This window comes from Sminthopsis crassicaudata, chromosome 1, assembly GCF_048593235.1.
Source record: "Sminthopsis crassicaudata isolate SCR6 chromosome 1, ASM4859323v1, whole genome shotgun sequence".
Classification (NCBI taxonomy): Eukaryota; Metazoa; Chordata; class Mammalia; order Dasyuromorphia; family Dasyuridae; genus Sminthopsis; species Sminthopsis crassicaudata.
In genome coordinates this window covers 551,693,386-551,713,537 of record NC_133617.1, presented here as the reverse complement: position 1 = coordinate 551,713,537, position 20,152 = coordinate 551,693,386, and the positions used below count along the sequence as shown (strand labels likewise).

The window sequence follows — 20,152 nt, the reverse complement described above, 5'->3', positions numbered from 1 at the left end:
CTATGATGGCAAATTTTAAAAAACTAATTTCCTTATTCAACTAAACATTCTGGTCTCTGTGATCGATCCTTGCTTCTCACTCTAATCACTTGCTCTTGTGTTCATGTTTTTTTTCTCTAATATCTCCTTTGCTTTCAGTTACACTAATCCTACCTTGTTCTCAGTAAGAAAGGAAAACGACAGGATCTTTCTATTGCCTTTCATTGTAAATTTTCCTATTCACTGGATCATTGTAGAAGCTCGTTTATTTGCAAGTAGATTTATGTGTTCAGGACTGGAGTTTGTGACTTTTTGCACATTGCTGTGTCAGATACTGCTCATGAAGGAGAGTGACAAATTGTTTTTGATGGACTAGCATTGGGATAAGCTGGGACTACCCTGGTGTGTTTCCTATTTGTCACCACTTTACAAGTTACTATGTGTTACCAGTTTTCCTGATTCAGGTGGGCAGGATAAATCTTGACAGCCTTCCCAGAGCTATTAAGAGAATATACAAATTGCTTTTCTCACTTGGAAGAGAAGTTCTATTCTCCAGTCCTCAGTGAAAGCTCTCAAATTCTTCCAGTCTAGCTTTTGAGCCCCCTTCATTCTTTTTGCCTTGGATGTGGACTCAGTTAGTTTTGGGGTTAAGCTTCTAATTACCCTGCTCTCTAACTACATAGTAACTTTCATTGAATTCTCCTAAAATTTATAATGGGTGATGAGAGGAGTAAAACATTTTGATTTGAATGATTTTTTTTCTTGTCTGCCATCTTCCTCAGGTATGTTTCATCTAGAGCAGGGCTTCTTAAACTTTTTCCACTCACAGCTCCTTCTCACCTGAGAAATTTTTACATGAACCTAAGGTATATAGATATACAAATCAAACATCTATTGATAATAAATCCAAAAAAATTATTTTTAAAACAATTGTTTGATATACATATAATTTTAGCATTTATTAAATACAAAAGCAAATTTATGTATTAATGAGATTGATGTGCTTGATTATTTTTGCACAAAGAATTAAATTTTGGCAGAATATTTGATACCTTTTATCTTTGCCAATATGTTTCCCAACATTCTCAATTCAGTTCCATGACCTCATATGGGGTCACAACCCACAGTTTAAAAGCTTGGATCTAGAGTCTGGCATGATAGAAAGTGCATTAAATTTGAAAATGGAAGTCCCATATTTATATTCTGTATCTTCTTTGTTCTTCTATATGACCATGGACAAGTTACTTTTGTGACCCTTATTATTTTTCTATAAAGTGTGAGGATATCAGTGTTATACAAATTTTAAAGAATTGTTTATAAAATCACACTACTGGAAAAAACCTCATCTGGTCCAACCCATATGTGAAAAGGAATCCAATATCCCTAGCAGTGGTCATCAAGCCTTTATATAACCTTTCCAAATGAAAGGGAAACCATTGTCTTCTGGCAGCAGTTAAAGCACCATTAATTACCCTGAAAGTTTCTTAGTGGCTACTTTCGTGTGTCTTAGTTCCCTGAGAACATTCTTCTGTGTACATGAAGACTTCAGTCAGTTCTTGTATTTTGTTCTTGAATTTCAAAATCAGGATCAGGACATAGTCATGTTTCCAATAATTGAGAAGAATCATTCTACATTGATTTTTTAGTGTGATAGCTTTTGGCTGTTTGCCCTCAAGAGTGTACAGTTATTTGAGAAATGTTTTTATAACCTAGTCTCCTTTAACTGCCAAGATAGGTGCCAGTTTTAGTGGTATTCCTTTGTGTTGCAGCAGATGACCTTGATAGTTTGTATGCAATGGCTACACTAAAAGAACTGGAGCAGGGTGTGTGTGTGTGTGTGTGTGTGTGTGTGTGTGTGTGTGTGTGTTTAATGTAAATGTATACTGTGACAAACTGCTTGCTTTTTCCAAAAAGCAAAATTTTTTGTATTACTGATCCTGTATAACTGTGGATTAAATAAGTACTATATATATTATATATATATATGTACATACTCACATACACAAATATAATCAGCCTTTGCCTTTACTTGAAGGAAAAGAATATAGAAGGAACTAGTTAGAAATGGGAAAATGGGAAAGATCTCAAATGTGCCTTGGAAGGAGGAATTGGAAAAATGGAGTCCTGATTATCCTTTCCTTAATTAAAATTAACTCAGAAGCTGACTGTTTTAAGTAGTTTTCTCATTAAGGAACAGCATACTTATTGCTTTAAAAACCAATACACTGGGGCAGATAGGTGGCACAGAGGCTAGAGCACCAGCCCTGAAGTCAGGAGGACCTAAGTTCAAATCTGGTCTCAAACTTTTAATACTTCTTGGGTGTGTGATCCTGGACAAGTCACTTAACCCCAATTGCCTCAGCAAAGAAAAACCCAATACTGCTTGCATCACCTATTAGAACTTAGTCTTGTGTACTGCTGAAAGTTAGGACTTAATTCTCTGTCACATTTCCAAACTATAATTCTCCTAAATATAAGAGAAGGGGCAAGAAGAAACATTAGGTGGTTATTCCTTTTTAGACGACATCAAGCAGTATTAACCAATTAATTTATTTGTATGTAATGTGGTGCGTAAAAATTGCCTATCAAATTGAGCAATGAAAAATGCTTTCTTACTTATTTTTTTTTATTCTGCATTTATTTTGACGAATGGAACTAACTTACTCATCTACACAAAGTTTGTTGTCTTTTGAGTAGAACAACTTAAATTGTGACTTTTTAAAAAAAACACTGCATTTTTAAAAATTGCCAGTGAGAATGGAATGGCTTACACTTAAAACTATTTAACACAGTCAGCCTGAGAGCGGGGTTAGGGGGGGATGCTGAGGGTCAGAGGACTTATAGTGAAATTTTAGTCCTCATTTGTAGAAGAATGAGGACTTTATGTTGCATTTAGATGCTTATTTTGAGGCTGCTAAAGAAAAAGGCACTGTATAGAATTGATATGAAAGTACTTTATAGACTAACTTATGGGCCATTTTTTGTTACCAAAATGAAGGTAATCTTTAGATTTAAAAGTTTTTGTGTATGTTTGGGCATTCTTTTTGCTTATGAAATTAGGATTTAAAAGAGGAAAAGACCATTGATTTGGAAAATTTCACTTAACAGAATCACTGGACTCTGGAACTGCAACAGTCTCTGTGGAAAGCCTTCAAGTTTTCCTACCTTTGTTTTCTTTTTTTCTTTTTCTTTTTCTTTTTCTTTTTTTTTTTTTTTTTTTTTTTTTAACTATTTTGCATTTTTCTGGATCTGAAAAATATTTTTGATGGACTCAGCAAGAGTAGCACTCCATTTGCCTTCCTCCCCCATCTCCCCACTTGGTCTGGACCAACTCTACCTTTGCTACTTCAGAGTTTGCCTGAGCAACTTTAAGGATCAGTCACTCAACAAATATTTAATAAACATCTACTGAGTGCCTAGTGTGCAAATGTAGATCATTTGCAGCTTCCAGATCATTTCACTGTGACTTTTTTTTTTTTTTTTTTTTTTTTTTTTTTTAATTTGGCTCCTATCCGGAGACCACAAAGAGTGGGCCTGGCAAGCGACCAATGACTAAACCCCTGATTTCCTTGGTCTTTTCAGACCTCTGTGTAGCCTGGGGTAAAATCTGGGCCTCTGAGGACACCCAGGCCTAGGCAGAAAGCTGTCTGCACTTGTCTAGCTTCAGGCCTACCACTTGAGAGCAACTTCAGCCTTTCATAATTCAATGGTTATTACATTGCAGAAAATAGAAAAGAGTGGTGGTAAATTTTGGTGCAGGATACACAGTCATTCAAGATGGAGTTTCTCTTCTTGAGGTCCCACCTGAAATGCAGGTAGCGATAGCAAGTTCTTTCTGGGTATGTTTATTCTGTTGGGTTGATGAGAGGCAAATCAATTAAAACACAATGGAATCATGATTGTGATTGTCTTGCTAAAACACCCCCAGTAGTTCCTAATTAGTAGGAATACTACTACTAACAAATACTATTAAAATAAAATATATATATACCTGGGCCTCTTTATGTATTACCTGTGGACTCAACAAGCAATTTACAAATCTTTTTGGGCTACTTTTATGCTATATGTCTTGACCTATCTGCTTTCCTGAACTATACACTATTTCCTGAGCTCATCTCACATTCTTAAACTTCCATATTCACTTTATCTCCTGGGCTTGATGTAGTCCTACTCTCCTTTTCCATCACTCTTAACTCTACACATAGTTCTGCCTTTTGAAATCCTTTTTAAGAATTCCAGCTGAGATGTTACCTTCTTTCATGAAACCTTTCCTGACTCCTCTCCTCTCCCCTTCCCAATAAGTGATCTTATTTTCCTCAAAATTCTTATATTTTACTTTGCCTGTGCATTCACCATATTATGCTTTGCGTGCACAGTTTTGCTTTTGCATGGTGGAGTGGTACATATTATACATTCTTAAATGTTAGTGCAAATAGAACACATACTCTAGCAGAATCTATTAGCCTTACTTAAAGATAGGCCTAGTTAAATGTAGGTAATCTTATCACCAAAAAGTTGGTTGAGTACAAGATGATTTAAATTGTTGTTTTGGGGGTGAGGAGGGCAGGGTTATCATGGACAACCTTAACCATAGAATTATGAAATGTCATTCACAAGAGTTACCTATATCTGTGAAATCTTGATTCCTTCAAGTATTGAAATAAGTAACTTCATTACTTCATTGTTGTCTTGAATCACCTATAATTGCTTTTGATTCCAACCTTTCCCATCTTCTCTAACAGTTTGCTAATACAATCTCTCTAATCTTCCTTTTCTCTTTCTTAAAAACAAGACCAAATCTCTCCATCATCAAAAACAACTCTTCCTCAATAGATTTTTAGCTTCCCTGTGATTAGATTATCCCTTTTGAAGACAAACTCTTCCCTCCCTCAGTTGCCATTGCTTCCTTTCTCTCTATTTACTTCTCAACCTAGAAATTCTTCTTTCCATTGTTGACTAATTATCTATTAATTGCTAGATCTTTCCTCAGTCCTCACTTCTTGACCTTTCTGAAATACTGGATATTTTTTGACCACTTTTTGCTTGTGGATACTCTCTTGGGTTTTTAATGACACTTTCTTCTGAATTTCTCCTTTTAACTGTCTATATATTCCTCAAGGGTCCTTGGTCCTCAACCCTCTTCTTTCTCTAGCATCTTGCTTGATGACTTCATCAGCTCCCACTGGTTTAATTATTTTTTCTGTGGTGATAATTTCCATATCTGCATATTCACACCTCCTCTCCTGAGTTCCAATATCACATTTCCAATTGCCTTTAACATTTCAAACTGTATGTCTCCTAGGTATCTCAAACTCTCTTTTTCAAAAACAGAACTCATCTTTCTTTCTGGACCTGGCCAACTTTCAGACATTTCTGTTAATGTTGAAGACCCCACCAGTTATCCAGGACTTCAAATATCCATTCATTTGTTAAATCATCTTGTTTCACTCACATTAAGCTGTATTAGATCCTCATCATCTCTCACAGAAACCTCCTAAGGGACTTAATTCTAGTCCATTAGTTATTCAACAAGCACTTATTATATACCTGTTCTATGCATTTTCCTTGATATTGGGTATATATACAAAGACACACAAATGGAATATTCCTTGCCTTAAATGTCAAGTTATTTTTCTAAAACAGTCTCACTATACCATTCCCCTGTTCAGTGAACTCCAGCAACTGTATTATTTTAAACTTAAATATAAACTTCTCTGTTAAGCTTTTATAGCCTTTTAAACCTTTTCCCACATATTTTTCCAATTTTCACATATTTTCTGCTCTATCAAAATTGCTCTTGTCGTTCCTTACACTTGGCCTTTTATCTCTGTGCCCTTGCCCTGGTTGTCCTTCTTGCCTGGAATTCACTCTCTTTACATCTGTCTTTTATGATCCCTTATTTTCTTCACAATTCAGTTCAAGTATCACCTGCTACATAACCTTTCAGCTCTGCCTCTTTATTAGAATTCTAAACCCCCCCCCCTATATACACACAGTACCTTCTAGTGTGTGTGTGTGTATACTTACATACATACACATTACCTCCTCTGAAAGAATATAAGAACTATGAGGGCAGAGACTTTGATTTTTCTCTTTAATTTCCCAAGTCCTAGTATGGTACCTGACATATAGTTGCCAAAAACGTGTTTTATTTGTGTATTATATGTTACATTTGTGCTTAACAAGTATTTGTTGAATTGTTACTGAATTTAGTTGTTTTGCAAGTTAATTTGTGACAGTTAACTTCTTTTACCCCTTCCTCTGAGATGGTTCTTCTTTGCCAGAGGATTCCCACAGCTGGTTTCCATGTTAACATCTCAGACCACCCTAAAAATCTTCAGCTTTATATAACTATCACCCCATTGCTAAATGATCCATTAGCTGCCAAGCTGCCTCTGTTCCTACATAGTACTTACTTAGCTAAGACAAAATCAAGCTTGGTCCATTTGTTACTCTTTGGATTGAGAAGAAATGTGCTTCAGGAGTGGGGAAAAAAGGATGAAATAAACCATATGAATATTACTTTTAAAAGTGATGAAATCAGTCTCATTCTGAACCTACATACCTACAGAGAGAGTTAAAAAAAATGATAGATTTGAAGCCTTCCTTTCTATAAAGTAACACTGGATTACTTAAAAAAAAAAAATTCTGCATCTTGGTTGTAGCTTCCATATACATATTTGATTAAGACATGTGATTCATCTGTGTCAGATATACCCAAGTGCTCCTTTCTCATTCCTTTTTAAATGCAAATTACCACATGCTCTTAGAGAGTTATGGGGATTAGGAAAGATTGTGACTTATCCTTGGGTAATACAACTAGCTGAAGTCAAAGACAAGATATAAAAGTTTTTATTGACTTTTAGATCAGTATTCTGTTACAGTTCTTATTCTCTTTATCACACATTGACTGTACCATATATTGATAATAAAGTTTTATTTGGTTCCTTAATTTATATATGGCTTCTTGGCATTGTATAGATTTGTAAAGTCAAAGGAAATTTGTTTTTGGTGAAATGTGAAAATGCATCTTATTTTTCTAAAGCTAAAATGTAAAACCTATGTTCTACATCTTTGTGAAGTTCTAAAAATATATTTTAATTAGCATAAGTAATAAATTTCATCTAGACTATCAAATTGGGGGGTATTCTCAAAATTTTTAAAATTAATTCTTAAAAAATTTTAACTTAAATACTAAAAAAGCCTTTGAATATGAAAACATGTATCTCCATTTTATTCCACTTAGCTTTAAAATATATATAAATATGACATGTATATCTTAATAAATACCGTACTATCAAAACTGTCCTGCTTATCTTTGCTTTTGTTCTCTTTTGTACATTTTAAAAGGTTATAGTGGCCTTTTATTTATTTATTTTTTTGGCATTTCTTACTGATCTCAGCTAAAAATTGAAAGGAAAAAAAATCATTTTAATAAATAAGCATAGTCACAAAAATATTAGTGCACATAGTAGCCATGTCCAAAATTCTATTTCTTTATTTTGTGTCCATCACTTTTCTGTCAAGAGGTGACTAACATGCTTCATCAAAGGTCCTTTGAGACCCGGTTGCTTATTATACTGATCAGATTCCTTTAGTCTTTCAAAGTTGTTTTTGCTTTATGTTGTTGCCCCCCTGGTATCTCTTATTTACTTTTGTTAACTTCTTTTTGTGTCAGATCATACAACCAGGATTCTCTGAAATAGTTTCTTTCATAATTTCTTATCCCATAATAATATTAAGTTCATATACTACATATTAAATTTGCATATCACATTTTGTTCAACTATTTTCCAGTTGTCTAATAAACAGTATAAGGTATATCTCCTTAGATTCTACTTCTTTTTTCTTTTTTGCCCTTTTGCTTCTTCCTTTAAGAGTTCAGTTTATTTTACTTGTGACTGTTCCCCTTTCAGTATTCTTCCATATTACCATCCCCTATTCCTCCCTTGTTTGTTAAGTTTGATGTATTTCTATGTGAAAATGTGTGTGTTTGACCATCCTTTATTTCATTTCAGTTAAGAGTAAGATTCATCTTCTGCCTTCTCTCTGAGCTCATTTCTTCGAACTTCATGTTTGTTTAGTCTTGGCATAACCCAATTAGAAGAGAGAGCGAGTTCCAAACTATTTTTTTCTTGTGTCTTTTACCCTCTCTTCTTCTTTCCCTTCTTCAAATGCTCAGAACCAAACCAGTCTAAGCCAGGCCCCTTTTTTTCCCCTTCCCTCAATATTCTTTGAAAATAATAAAGTTCTAAAGGGATGCTTATTTCTTTTCCCTCTAATAGAATATTCCTCATTCCATCACTACATGGTTCTTTCCAAATGCCCAAATAAATTTAACTAAATTTCTCTTGATTCTGTGATTATATCTCCAAGTTATTTCTCAGCTATAGTATTTTTTTAGTCAGAAATACTTAAATATACTTCCATTAAAGATGCGTAGCATCACAGTAGAGTATATAGGCATCTTGTTGCCACTGGGCATGTGGTGTCTGGATCTGAGGACTACAATTGCATGGTGGGGATTGCCAATGTCTGGGGTTTTCAGGCTGCATGTTTTACTGACCTGTTTCCAATGTCACTGGTAGGCTGACGCCCTTGTTTGCCTAAAGTGGCATTGGGCTTTACTGCCATTGGATTTTTGGCTGACTTTTTCTATAGTTCTAGGATGGAAGAATTGACTAGTTTCTCCTTGGTTTTTTAATATCCTTCAGTCTGATTGGAACTTCTAGTTTTTGCTAGAATAGGCTTGTGGAACCTAGGCAATATGCTTCTATTCAGGCAACCACTTTGGCCAGAAGTCTGTAGGTTTTATAATAGGTTTGTAGGTTTTAATAATAATGATAACTCACTTTTATATATAAATCATCTTAAGGCTTACAGAGTTTTTCTTCATAGCAATCTGTGTAAGTTGTATATTACCATTCATGTTTTAGTCTCCATTCCAATCAATCTGGTTCACCAGTTGTTTCCCCAATATGGTATTCTATCTCCTACATTAACATTTCAGTACATATCAGGTCACTATATCTAGAATGGACTCCCTTTTTACTTCCTCTTAAAAAGTACCATTGACATGCTACCTCCTACACAATATCTTCCCTGTTTACTCAGTTATTAGATACTCTTATTCCTGAAATTATTTTGTATTGTGTTACATTTACTTGGACCAGAGAAGTCTCTGTAGTTTTTCATTTTTTTTAATTAAAATTTATTTTTAGTTCTAAAGTTTCTTCCCCGACTTTCACCTTTTCCACTCATGCAGAAGGCAAGAAAAACAAAATGTGTTACAAATATGTACTGCCATGCAAAACAAATTCTTGCATTAACCATATCCAAAAAAAAAAAAAAAAGAACAAGAAAAAAAGGAAAATAAATATTATTCGGTTTGTACACTGATTCTATCAATTCTCTATCCGGAAACAGCATGTTTCATCATTACTTCTTTGGAGTTGTAGCTGGTCATTATATTGATCAGATAAGTCTTTCATAGTTGATTACAATTGTAGAAATTGTTCTCCTGGTTTTGCTCACTTCACAAGTATTCCACAGGTTTTTCTGAAACTATCTCCTTAATTTCCTAGAATATGATAGTATTCCATCAATTTATATGCCTTATCTTTTTCAACCATTTCCCAGCTGATCGTCCAATTTTTTGCCACCACAAAAAAGATGCTATTAATATTTTTTTATATATTGGCCTTTTTTCCTTTTCCTCTGATCTCCTTAGAGTATAGACGTAGTAATTATTGCTGGTTCAAAATATATTGCGGGGCATAGTTCCAAATAGTTGTTCAGAATGGTGAGCTAGTTCACAGTTCCACTAACAGTGCATTAGTGTATCTGTTTTTTGACAGTCCTTCCAGCATTTGTCATTTTCCCTTTTTGTCATCTTAGCCAATCTGATCTGTGTGAGTAATAACCTCATAGAGTTGTTTTAATTTCTGTTTCTCTAATTATGAATGATTCAAAGCATGTTTTCATATAACTATTGATGGATTTGAATTTTTTTCTTTAAAAACTGACTTCATATTCTCTGACTATGAATTGAGGAATGAGTCTTCTTAGAAATTTGACTCATTTCTCTTCGTAGTTTAGGAATGATACCTTTATCACTTGCTTTTTTTTTTTTTTTTTTTTTTTTTTTTTTCAGTTTCCTGCTTTTATTCTAAATTTAGCTACATTGGTTTTGTTTATTTAAAAACTTACATTTTATGTAATTGAATTTATCTGTTTTATCTTCTGTGAACCTCTTAACTGATCATAAGTTTTTACTACATCCATAAATGTGCCAATATGTGTTTTTTCTATGTTCTCTTAATTTGCTTATGATATATCCTTATCTAATATCTAAATCATCTACCCATTTTGATGTTATAGTGGTATATGGTATGAGAGGTTAGTCTTTGCCTATTTTCTGCCAGGCTACTTCCATTTTCCTTATAGTTTTTGTTGAATACTCAGTTCTTGCCCCAGTATTTGCATTCTTTTGGTTACTGGCCTTAGTTGCTTCTATATTTTACATATTCTGTTCCACTAAATAACCTTTCCTTTTCTTACCCAGTAATAATTTGTTTTGATTATTTCAACTTTCTAGAATATTTTGAGATCTCTGGTAGTGTTAGCCCCTCTTCCTTTTCATTTTCTCCATTGAGCCTTTAATATTCTAGACCTTTCATTTCTTCAGATAAATGTTTTTTCTTAAATCTATAAAGTAATTCTTTGGTAGTATGATTGATATAACATTAAGTAAACTAATTTAGGTGGTTATTTTATTATATTGACTCATTTTACCTATGAGCAATTAATATTTATACAGTTTACATGTCTTTATTTGTGTAAAGAGTGTTTTATAATTTTTTTAAAATTGTTTGTGTGTCATGTCAGGTAGACTCCATATTGGCTGTGGTATCTTTAGAAAAATTTCTTTTCCATTTTTATCTTAATTAAGTTTTTTATTGCTTTTTCATCCTCTGAGCATATAATTGACTTTGTAAGCTTTATTGATTCTAGATGCTCATTAATAGAGCATCTAGAAGGGAGCATCTAGAATATTTAAGGGCCTCAAATCTATATTTTCCAAAGATTAATTGTAACAATTGGAAATGTTTAGCATGGAGAAGAGAAAGCTGGAAGGAGGAATATGATAAGTAATGTGGAAAATAGATTAGAATTATTTCCTTTAGGTATAGAAGGCAGAATTTAGTCATCAATAAACACTTATTTAAGCCACCTAGTAGGTGGGACATTGGACCTGGAGTTAGATACTTACTAACTTTGTGCCCCTGAGTAAGTCAATTGACCCTGTTTGCCTCAGTTCCTCACTTACAAATGAGCTGGAGACAGAAATGCCCTCTCCCCCCCCCCAAAAAAAAAAAAAAAAACCCAAATCCTCCAGTATCTCTGCTAAGAAAACCCCAAGTGAGGACTGAAAGAAGACAACTGTTACAAGTTCCTGTGGCCAAACAGTGTGTTAAGTGTTGCCTTCAAGGAGCTCACTATCTAATAGGAATAAAAAAGAGCTTAAATGGGAAGGGTCCAGCGTGAGAAATGGTCTGAGGAGGTTCGAGTTTCAGAGTTGATGTGGAATTCAGGAGGCCTGGATTGTAAATGAGGTGTGAGTTTGCTGAATGCCCCCTCTTCCTTAGGGAGGAGCTCTCCAATGTTTCTGGTCTGTGGAAGGAAGAACCTGGGAGGCAGGGGTGCTTGAGGTGTGAATTTCAAAGTTGATTTTAATCTTGGAGCATGCATGTTAAGTTTCTGGAGATCATGAAATCAAGATCAGGGTGGAGAGTGAGCTAGAACTAGGCAAACTTAGTCAGAAAAAATTTTTTAAATAAATCAGCAACTATTATTAAGTGTTTACTCTGCAAAAATGAAACCGCCCCAGCTCTTAAGGAACTTAGAGCAACTCTAAAATGGAACTCTAAAATGGACTGCACTGGGAGGGAATCCCCCTCACTTATGGGTCTGAAAGCAATTTTACCAAGTAGGAATTCTTTTCTTAGGTGTGGATTGGATTAGATTAGGGCTTCTTAACCTTTTTTCTCTCAGGATCCTTTTTTGCCTGAGAAATTTTTATGTGATCCTGGGTATATAGTTATATAAATGAGTCCACCAATCAAACATTTATTGATAATAAATCACAATTTCACGGACCAACAGTTTAAGAAGTTTTGGACTAGATTACTGCTAAGGTCCCTTCCATCTCTGAAATTCTCAGATTCCTTAAATTATAGTTGTTGGGTTTTTTTTTTGTTTGTTTTTTTGTTTTTTTGTTTTGTTTTTTGTTTTTTTTGTTTTTTTTCAGGTTGCTTTGTATTCTTTCTGTCTCTCTATTTCTTGTTCTCTCTCTCTTATCCTGTTTTCCCTCCTTTCTCTCTCTTCCCTCCTTGCTTTTCACCCTCTTTACTCTCTTCCCCCACTTCTTTCTGTCCACCCCCTCTTTTTCACTCTTTATATTCTCCCCCCATTTCCACTTTACCTCTTGATGGCCTTTGTGAGTGGTGAAGATCAGAGAGAATAAAACATTAAAAATGAATGAGAAAAACTGGAGTAGTTTGTCTCAGGATTGGTGGTTGAGAGGGGTGGGGTGGAGGAAATTTAACAAAAGGCATTGATGTTTTAAATGCACAGCAATAGAATCCATCAATAATAAATGGTGTGGCATAGAGCAAATGTGCCAAATTGAGTTATTACAGTATATGGATTAGTACATAGAGAAAAAATAAACTGTATAGTTGGTGTCAGAGATTCACTGGGTTCTGATTACAATTTACAAAATTATGTTCATGTTGACAAAAAGCTTTTACAACTTCTACTTGGAAACATAAAAGTGTTTTACTTTGCAAAAAATATTTTTGAAAAAACAATTTGAAGTATTTTAGGAAAGAATTGCTAGGAATGAATAGATTTTTCTGACCTTAATTAGGAGAGAGTAAATTTCTGATAGCTCGTTCCATATAATGATTACAAGGAAGAAAATCTTTTCATGATTGAAGGTAAAAGTAGAATACAGATGTGATTTTATATAAAAATCATTGATCTAGAGCAAACAAGAAATTGTAGATGTCATCTATTCTTTGTCTCTTCTCTCCCCCTCCCCCCCAATTTTATAGATAAAGAAATGGAAGACATGAGGACACTTGCCCCTTGTCACAGAGATGTTGTAGACAGCAATGAAGGATTCATGCCCAGGTTCTCTAATCCCAAAGCTGACACTTTTTTCCTATGGCACAATATTTTTGGTCTTTATTCTTCTGGTATCTCTGGTTTTCTTCATTTTCTCTTTCTATCCTACCACTTCTCATGTAAACAAATCTGCACTAGATGGAATCCTCTGAAATAATCTCAAACTGCTTTGAAAATGTTCGTTGAGATACTTTCTAGAATGGTATCATTCCACACATGTGTTATGTATGAGATCATCTTACCGAACAGAAAACCAGACCAAGAAAAATCTGTAGTTTTTCCTATAGGCATACATTATCCCTAGGAAATTGACAAGAGACAAAAAATTTGTCTTGAGTAATTAGAATTCCTTATTGGTACAGAAGAGTAGGAATAAAACTTAATATTTTGAACACTATAACAGATGAAGACAGCCATGTATGGGAATCAACAAAGTAATTTAGGTGCAAGTGATAAAGTCTGTGTGTGTTGTTTCTGGATTGAAATGAGTGTTAATGAATAAAACAGATTCTTGGTTAAGATTAGTGAAGAGTTCCATATGTTTTATGGAAGTTTGTTTGCCTGTCTTGGAAACTGTTATTGAGAGCTGGATGATATCAGTACTTTTTTCCCTGTCCCAACCAAATAACTTACTCTTGGTTTTTCTCAAGGTGAGCAAAAAATGCTTATTTCTGGAGATGATGCCAAACTGGGTTAAATTTAGTGTTTGGTAAACTAGAAAGACAAATTGCTTGGCTCTTTGAAGCAATGTTCATTTAATCATTGAGTGCTGATGCTGTAATTCTTGAGAATGAGGGTAGTTATTATATGAAAATTCCAGTTCTGTATCTCATGATTTCTGGTTTTCATATTAACTCCTAACTTGCTCAGGTGCAGAACTGATTTGAATTACTCCTTATCTTATATTTTTGGTGTCATACTTAAGCTGTTTGAATTTAGAACCATGAAATAAAACTATTTAGTAGTCCTGATAAATGCCCACTTCTACAAACTTTATTTACTTATGAAGTTCATATACACAACCAAGTTTCTGAAATATTTTTGGTCCTATTCCTCTAGAGTATTATAAGGTGTTGAAATGTGAGGAGACTGGGAGTGAAATGAAATTGTGGTTCAGGGTAATTGGAGGTGGGGAAAACCCAGTATTTTCATAGTGCATTGTCTGCTTTTGAGCTGTTTTTCAATCCCAGCTGCAGATGGCGGATATGAATTGTGAACCAGCTGCTGTGGTACAGCTGGTTCAGATCTGACTTTAAAAGTGCTTGAATGAAACAAAATGAAATGTCTGGAAAATTCCAGTCAGCAACACCAGTGGACACATGTGAAATTAAAATTGTGTGAGCAAATGTGTGGGCAAATGAGACAAGCTTGACAGTAAGGTGAGAATCTATAGAATGGGGAAAGACACAGAATTGCTCCAGCTTTTAAAACCTCTTTAGCAAGAGTTGTTCTTTTGATTTTTCTCCTTGACCTCATTGGGCATCAGTTTTCCTCATCTGTAAAATGAGGGAGTGGACCAGATATCCTTTAACATTGATTCCACTGCTAGCTTCTGTGGTCCCTTATGGTAACTTTCCTCATTCAGGGACAGAAAAAGGAAAAGTTAGCAGAACGAGTATTTATGATGTTAAAGATTAGACATACTTTCAGAATACAGTTGATTTATTATTCAGAACTGATTTATGGTACAAAAGAAAAATAATAGTGGATTTGGAATTGGAAGATCCTAGTTCTACCACTTTAGGCCTCAGTTTCTATATCAGTAAAATGAGGGATTAGATTAAATCATCTTCAAATTCCCTTCCAGCTCCAAATTTAGGATTCTAGGATCTTTTTCTTATGTTAGTCAGTATTCTTGTCTTTAAATTGCCTGGCAGTGTGTTGAGCACTAGGAATACAAAGAAAGGCAAAGGACGGGCCCTGCTCTCAGGGAACTCACAATCTAATGGGGAAGATAACATGAAAACAACTGTGTGTAAATAGGATATATGTCCTCATCAATTGAAAATAGCCAGTAAAGGGAAAGTGTTAGACTAGATAGTCTAGTCTTCAGGCTATGAATTCTATCAGAAATCATTTGCAGATACCGTTGAGTCTTCCTCTCTGTATAATCTCTTGTTCTGTAGTTTCAGAGTTAATCTAGAAGTATCCTGCCCAGAAAATGAAAAGGCCAGGGTCCAGAATAAAAGTGATGTTTAAGTGCACTATTTGCTGTGATAAAGTCAGGTTCTTTCTACCCCGCCCACATGCACCAAATTATATTGCTCAGAGCTTCTCCTGTGGGGATGAGATGGGGAATGCTTCCAACGGTTAAGTGACTTTTGTCTTCAAAACACATGGTTGGTAACTTGTTGGGATTTCCCTCACTTCAACTCTCAGCTTCTAATTTCAGTATTTATATTTGGTAGTGGCTATGCCCTGGTTTGGTGACTTTGTAGTTCAAAGAAGAAAAGACCTTATTGGTCCAGTGTGTTATAAAGTGTTCTGGGGTTGGAGTTTGAGCTCTGGCTCTGGGACCTTTGGGCATTCATTTAACCTTCCTCGACCTCAGATTCCTCATCTTTAAAATGAGGGGGGTTGACTGGTAGCCTAATGACTAAGAAGGGTCCTGAAGAATTCTTAAATTTTCCCATTAGCACGTTTAATTTATTAGATTTGTTAATTGTCATCTTAAGAAGACTGGTGAGTCTTTTGGAAGGGAACTAGGAATGGGACCAAAAAATTGGATGGAAAGAGGAAGAGGAGAGGAAAGCTTGGCTGCATCAGTGGGCTCGGGATACAAGGATAACTGACTTAGGGAAGGAAGAGGCTTGGAGTCTACCCTACTTCTTCCTTCCCTAAGTCAGTTATCCCTCTATTGGGCAGGGCATGTGGGCTATTCATTTAAACTCCAGTAATTTTTGGGCCTCGTTTTCTTTCTAGTAGATAGCATCACCATGCTTTAATGGGAGAAAGCAATACACTGCTAAAGTGTAGTTTCAACTCAAAGAATCATGTATAAATTTTAGCTTAACACATTTTTAATACAATCTGGAGCTATTATAGTCTTCACAAGAGCATTGGTTTCCATCCTGGAGAAATGAAGAGAAACTCTTCTTTTGCATTTGTTCCCTTCATTTACCTTTAAATTTGGTTCTGAAAAAATAGGGATCCTATACTAAAATGATACCACGGAAGTGTCAGGCATGTTGTCTGTAAATGATTTGGAATTGAAGATAAAAAACACCAGGTGTCCCTAACTATTCATTACTCCCTCTTCCCAAGTAAATGTGACCCCTTGATATTCATACTATGACTGCTTGAATAGCCAGAATGTTGCAGGCCAATTTTTTTTCTTTTAAAAAATAAAACACAAACAATTTTTTTCTAATTATTTTTCACAGATAACTATCATTTTCAAATCTCACCATGAGTGTACCGATCAAAAAGTATACCAGGCCGTGACAGACGACTTGCCAGCAGCTTTTGTTGATGGCACCACCAGCGGTGGGGATGGTGAGATCAAAAGCCTGCACATTGTGGAGAAGGTGAGCGGCCATCATGTGGAGATGCATGCCCGGTACATCGGAACCACAGTGTACGTGCGGCAGCTGGGGCGCTACCTGACTTTAGCTATCCGTATGCCCAAGAACCTGGCTATGGCGTATGAAGAGAGCCAGGATCTTCAGCTCTGTGTGAATGGCTGCCCTGTAAGTGAGCGCATTGATGATGGACAGGGGCAAGTGTCTGCTATCATGGGACAGATGCTTCCCCAAGCTGCCTCAGCCCCAGCCTGGCCTGGGTATACACTGGAGACCGCCACTACTCAATGTCACGAAAAGATGCCGGTGAAAGACATCTACTTTCATTCCTGTGTCTTCGACTTGCTCACCACTGGTGATGCTAACTTCACCGCAGCAGCTCACAGTGCATTGGAAGACGTGGAGGCACTGCACCCTAGAAAGGAACGCTGGCACATTTTCCCCAGCAATGGAATTGAGGGCCTAATGGGAAGCAGCAATTTGTCTGTCAGTCTTAGACTCATGTGCTTGATCCTTGTGGCGTTTTTGTAGGGTTGATTTTTTGTCTATAACAAAGGTTTTAAAATATATATTGTCATAATATATTGAGTAAAAAGATAAGAGTATATATGTATATACCATGTATATGAAGGGATGTTTGTCCTGGGACACCCACCGGATTGTACATATTGTGTTGGACTGTTTTTCATGTATGTTGGATGTAGTATTCTTTGATTGTATCAATTTTGCTTTGCAGTTTTGTGAAATGTTTTATAATGTCCCTGCATTGGGACCTGTTAGAAAGCACTTTATTTTTTATATATTAAATATTTATGTGTGTATATGGTTAATATGTACAGTCTATACACACAGATACCACATCCAGTCCTCCCTCTGAAGAAGGTCTACTTAAGATGCAGATAAGCTCATTACTACTTTTTTATTACCTGATCCTATAGTGCTGTGTTGCCAAGAGCCTCAATTGTCATGTTCATAAAAATCACACTTTATTTTTATAGATCAAATTGATTAGGTCATTTAAACTGTATCTTCATGTTCTTTTTTTCCATCTTTCACCCAATGATAAGCATACATGCTTTATCTTAGACTACTGAGGAAGAGAGACCACCTGCCAGGATTACATTGACATTTTTGTCCATGAGAAAGGCTCTCTCTGAGTCAAAATTTTTGTCACCTGATGTACTGTCAACATTTTTTTCCTTTGAACATCTGCCTAAATGTCATTATATTGTTTCTCATTTCTGTTCTTTTCCAAGTTTTTCATAGTTTCACCTTTCCCAGTTAAGACTGTATCTATCTATCCAAAATGAAATGGAGCATGGAAGCAATGACAATACAAGCTTTGTTATGCTGACAGGGCAAATTAGAAGTGGGTGGTTAAAGTAATAGTTGTTGCCCAGGTCATTGCATTGGCTTTTCTCCCAAGACCTCTAAGTGAATTTTAAAAGTAATAATTTATCCATCTAATTCAGTGTTGTTTTCAAAACTGGGAACCAGAACTCTAATTTTTGCTTATCTGTACCACTCTCCCATCCAAAAGAAAAAACAAAATCAAATGACTCTTTGACCACCTTGTATATTCTTGAACCAGGTGGAACTACGAGCTCACCTTTACCAAATTTGGATAATTTTTGGATATATATAAATCTGGGTTTAGCTTCTATTTGTCAATTAACTGCCTCCTCCTTCCACATCACTTTGTAGACATAGCAGAGCTAATGACCAAGTCTTAGTTTCATTCTCTCAGCTGCAGAAGCTGGCTGAAGTTCAACACAGCAACAATCTTGAGTGATTTGAGGCTTCTTTACATTGAGAAATTCTAGTTTAATTTAGGACTGTGATAAGATAGATATCTCTGGCTCCTTGTCTATTTATGTATCCAAGAGCTTGAGAGAACAAGTTGATGCTAGGTCTGGGAAGATGTTAAAAAGAATCCTGGTTCTCACATGGAATGATATATCTGCTCCAAAGCTAGGGACTGGACTTTTAGTTTCAATGGTTATAGAAAACTTCCAGAGGAGCAAACTCCCTCTACCAGTGCAAGTTTCTGCCATTTATAGTCTTAGAGAATTAGAGTGTAGAAGCACTTAGAAGTTAAATAAACTTTCTAGGATCTCAAAGTCAATTTGTGTCAGAAGTGGGACACATTCCAGAACTAGTTCAGTGGAAATAGATATTGAAAGTATCTTAGAAATTATTTACCAGTCTCCTTGTTTTACACTTAAGAAAACCAGAGTCCTGAGGTTAATTGGCTTGCCAAAGTCACATAGATAAGTAATAGAATTTGGGATTTGAATCGAGGTCTTCTACCTTCGATTCAAGCACGAGTTGAACAAATTAATTTTTTTCTAAAACATAAATTTTGCACAAATTGTTATCAAATTGAATAAAGACCATTACTCAAAGCAATATGTGAAACCCTGAAGACTTGGATTGAAAGGTGTTATTACTTTTCTACCCTTTTAGGTCCTTTTTAGAGAGGAAAAAAGTACCTCTCTTAATGGTTTGAAAAAATAAAGCTGAGTTTTTTATTTCACATGAATGGATAAGTGGAAATGGTCTATATTCTAATGCAAAATCAAATTATGGATGTTAAGTACCTAGTCTCTCACAGTAAACTCAGCCAATTCCCTTTCTTGCTAGAATAAATTATATGCTCCTTTTCTGTAATCCGAGGCCCCACACATCAGTAAGTTTCAGAAATGAAAATTCTTCCCTAGGGGAGAGAGAGTGAAGTTCATTTTCTGATGTTCCTTCTCTCGGGTCTTTGGAGAAAGTGTTACTTGCATAAGTGGGTTCCTAAAATTCATCATTAACCTCCCAAAAAAGTTTCCCTTCATCCCAATTATGTGGGTGGGTACCCCAAAGCTGGTGAATGGTCTCCTGGGGAACTCAAGCATAGAAAGAACATGATTTTTCCATAGATGCTTCCAGTGACTGCCTTAAGAAGCCTTCAGTTCTTTTCTTTTTCTTTGTGTGTGCCTCCCTCCCCCCCAATGTGTCAAGATTTTGCAGGAAAGTTTTAGATGTGGTTCATGGATATACTCATAAGTATTTGTGTAAAAGAGTGAGTGTGCAGTGTGTAAATACTTTAAATTATTATGCTAGAAAAATAAAGTTGCATACCCTGCTGTGGAGTGCTTGTTGTGGTTATAGTGACACCTGCTGAAAATGCAAAGAAGCACAGGTGCAGAAAGAGTTTACAAATCACCAGTGCAGGATATCAAATAACCATCTGATTATACTTATTGTGTCACCTACCTCTAAACTAAAAAAAAAAAAAAAAAAAATAGTATTTTTTCTTCATTCTTCCTTATTACATGGTGTATCTTTTTTTAAAGGGGTGATGGCATGCATGAGGGGTAGTGTTTTTTTGGGTGTTTGGAAGTTTTTAGATAACTATCAGAACTGAAAAGTACCTCAAAAATTACTCCGTTTAAATCCTTCCATTGCCTCAGTGT

At 35.4% G+C, this 20,152-nt stretch overlaps 1 protein-coding gene across 2 annotated transcripts in view; it reads left to right on the top strand.

The window, feature by feature from the left end:
• The window catches only part of RGMB (repulsive guidance molecule BMP co-receptor b), a 34,052-nt gene extending 14,226 nt beyond the window's left edge, over positions 1 to 19,826 (top strand). For both annotated transcript variants that reach the window (XM_074282015.1, XM_074282014.1), the window contains one exon: positions 16,554 to 19,826. In XM_074282015.1, coding sequence (XP_074138116.1) covers positions 16,554 to 17,222 — 669 coding nt within the window. In that variant the 3' untranslated portion in view covers positions 17,223 to 19,826. The remainder of the gene's footprint in view (positions 1 to 16,553) is intronic.
• Positions 19,827 to 20,152: the final 326 nt, after the last annotated feature.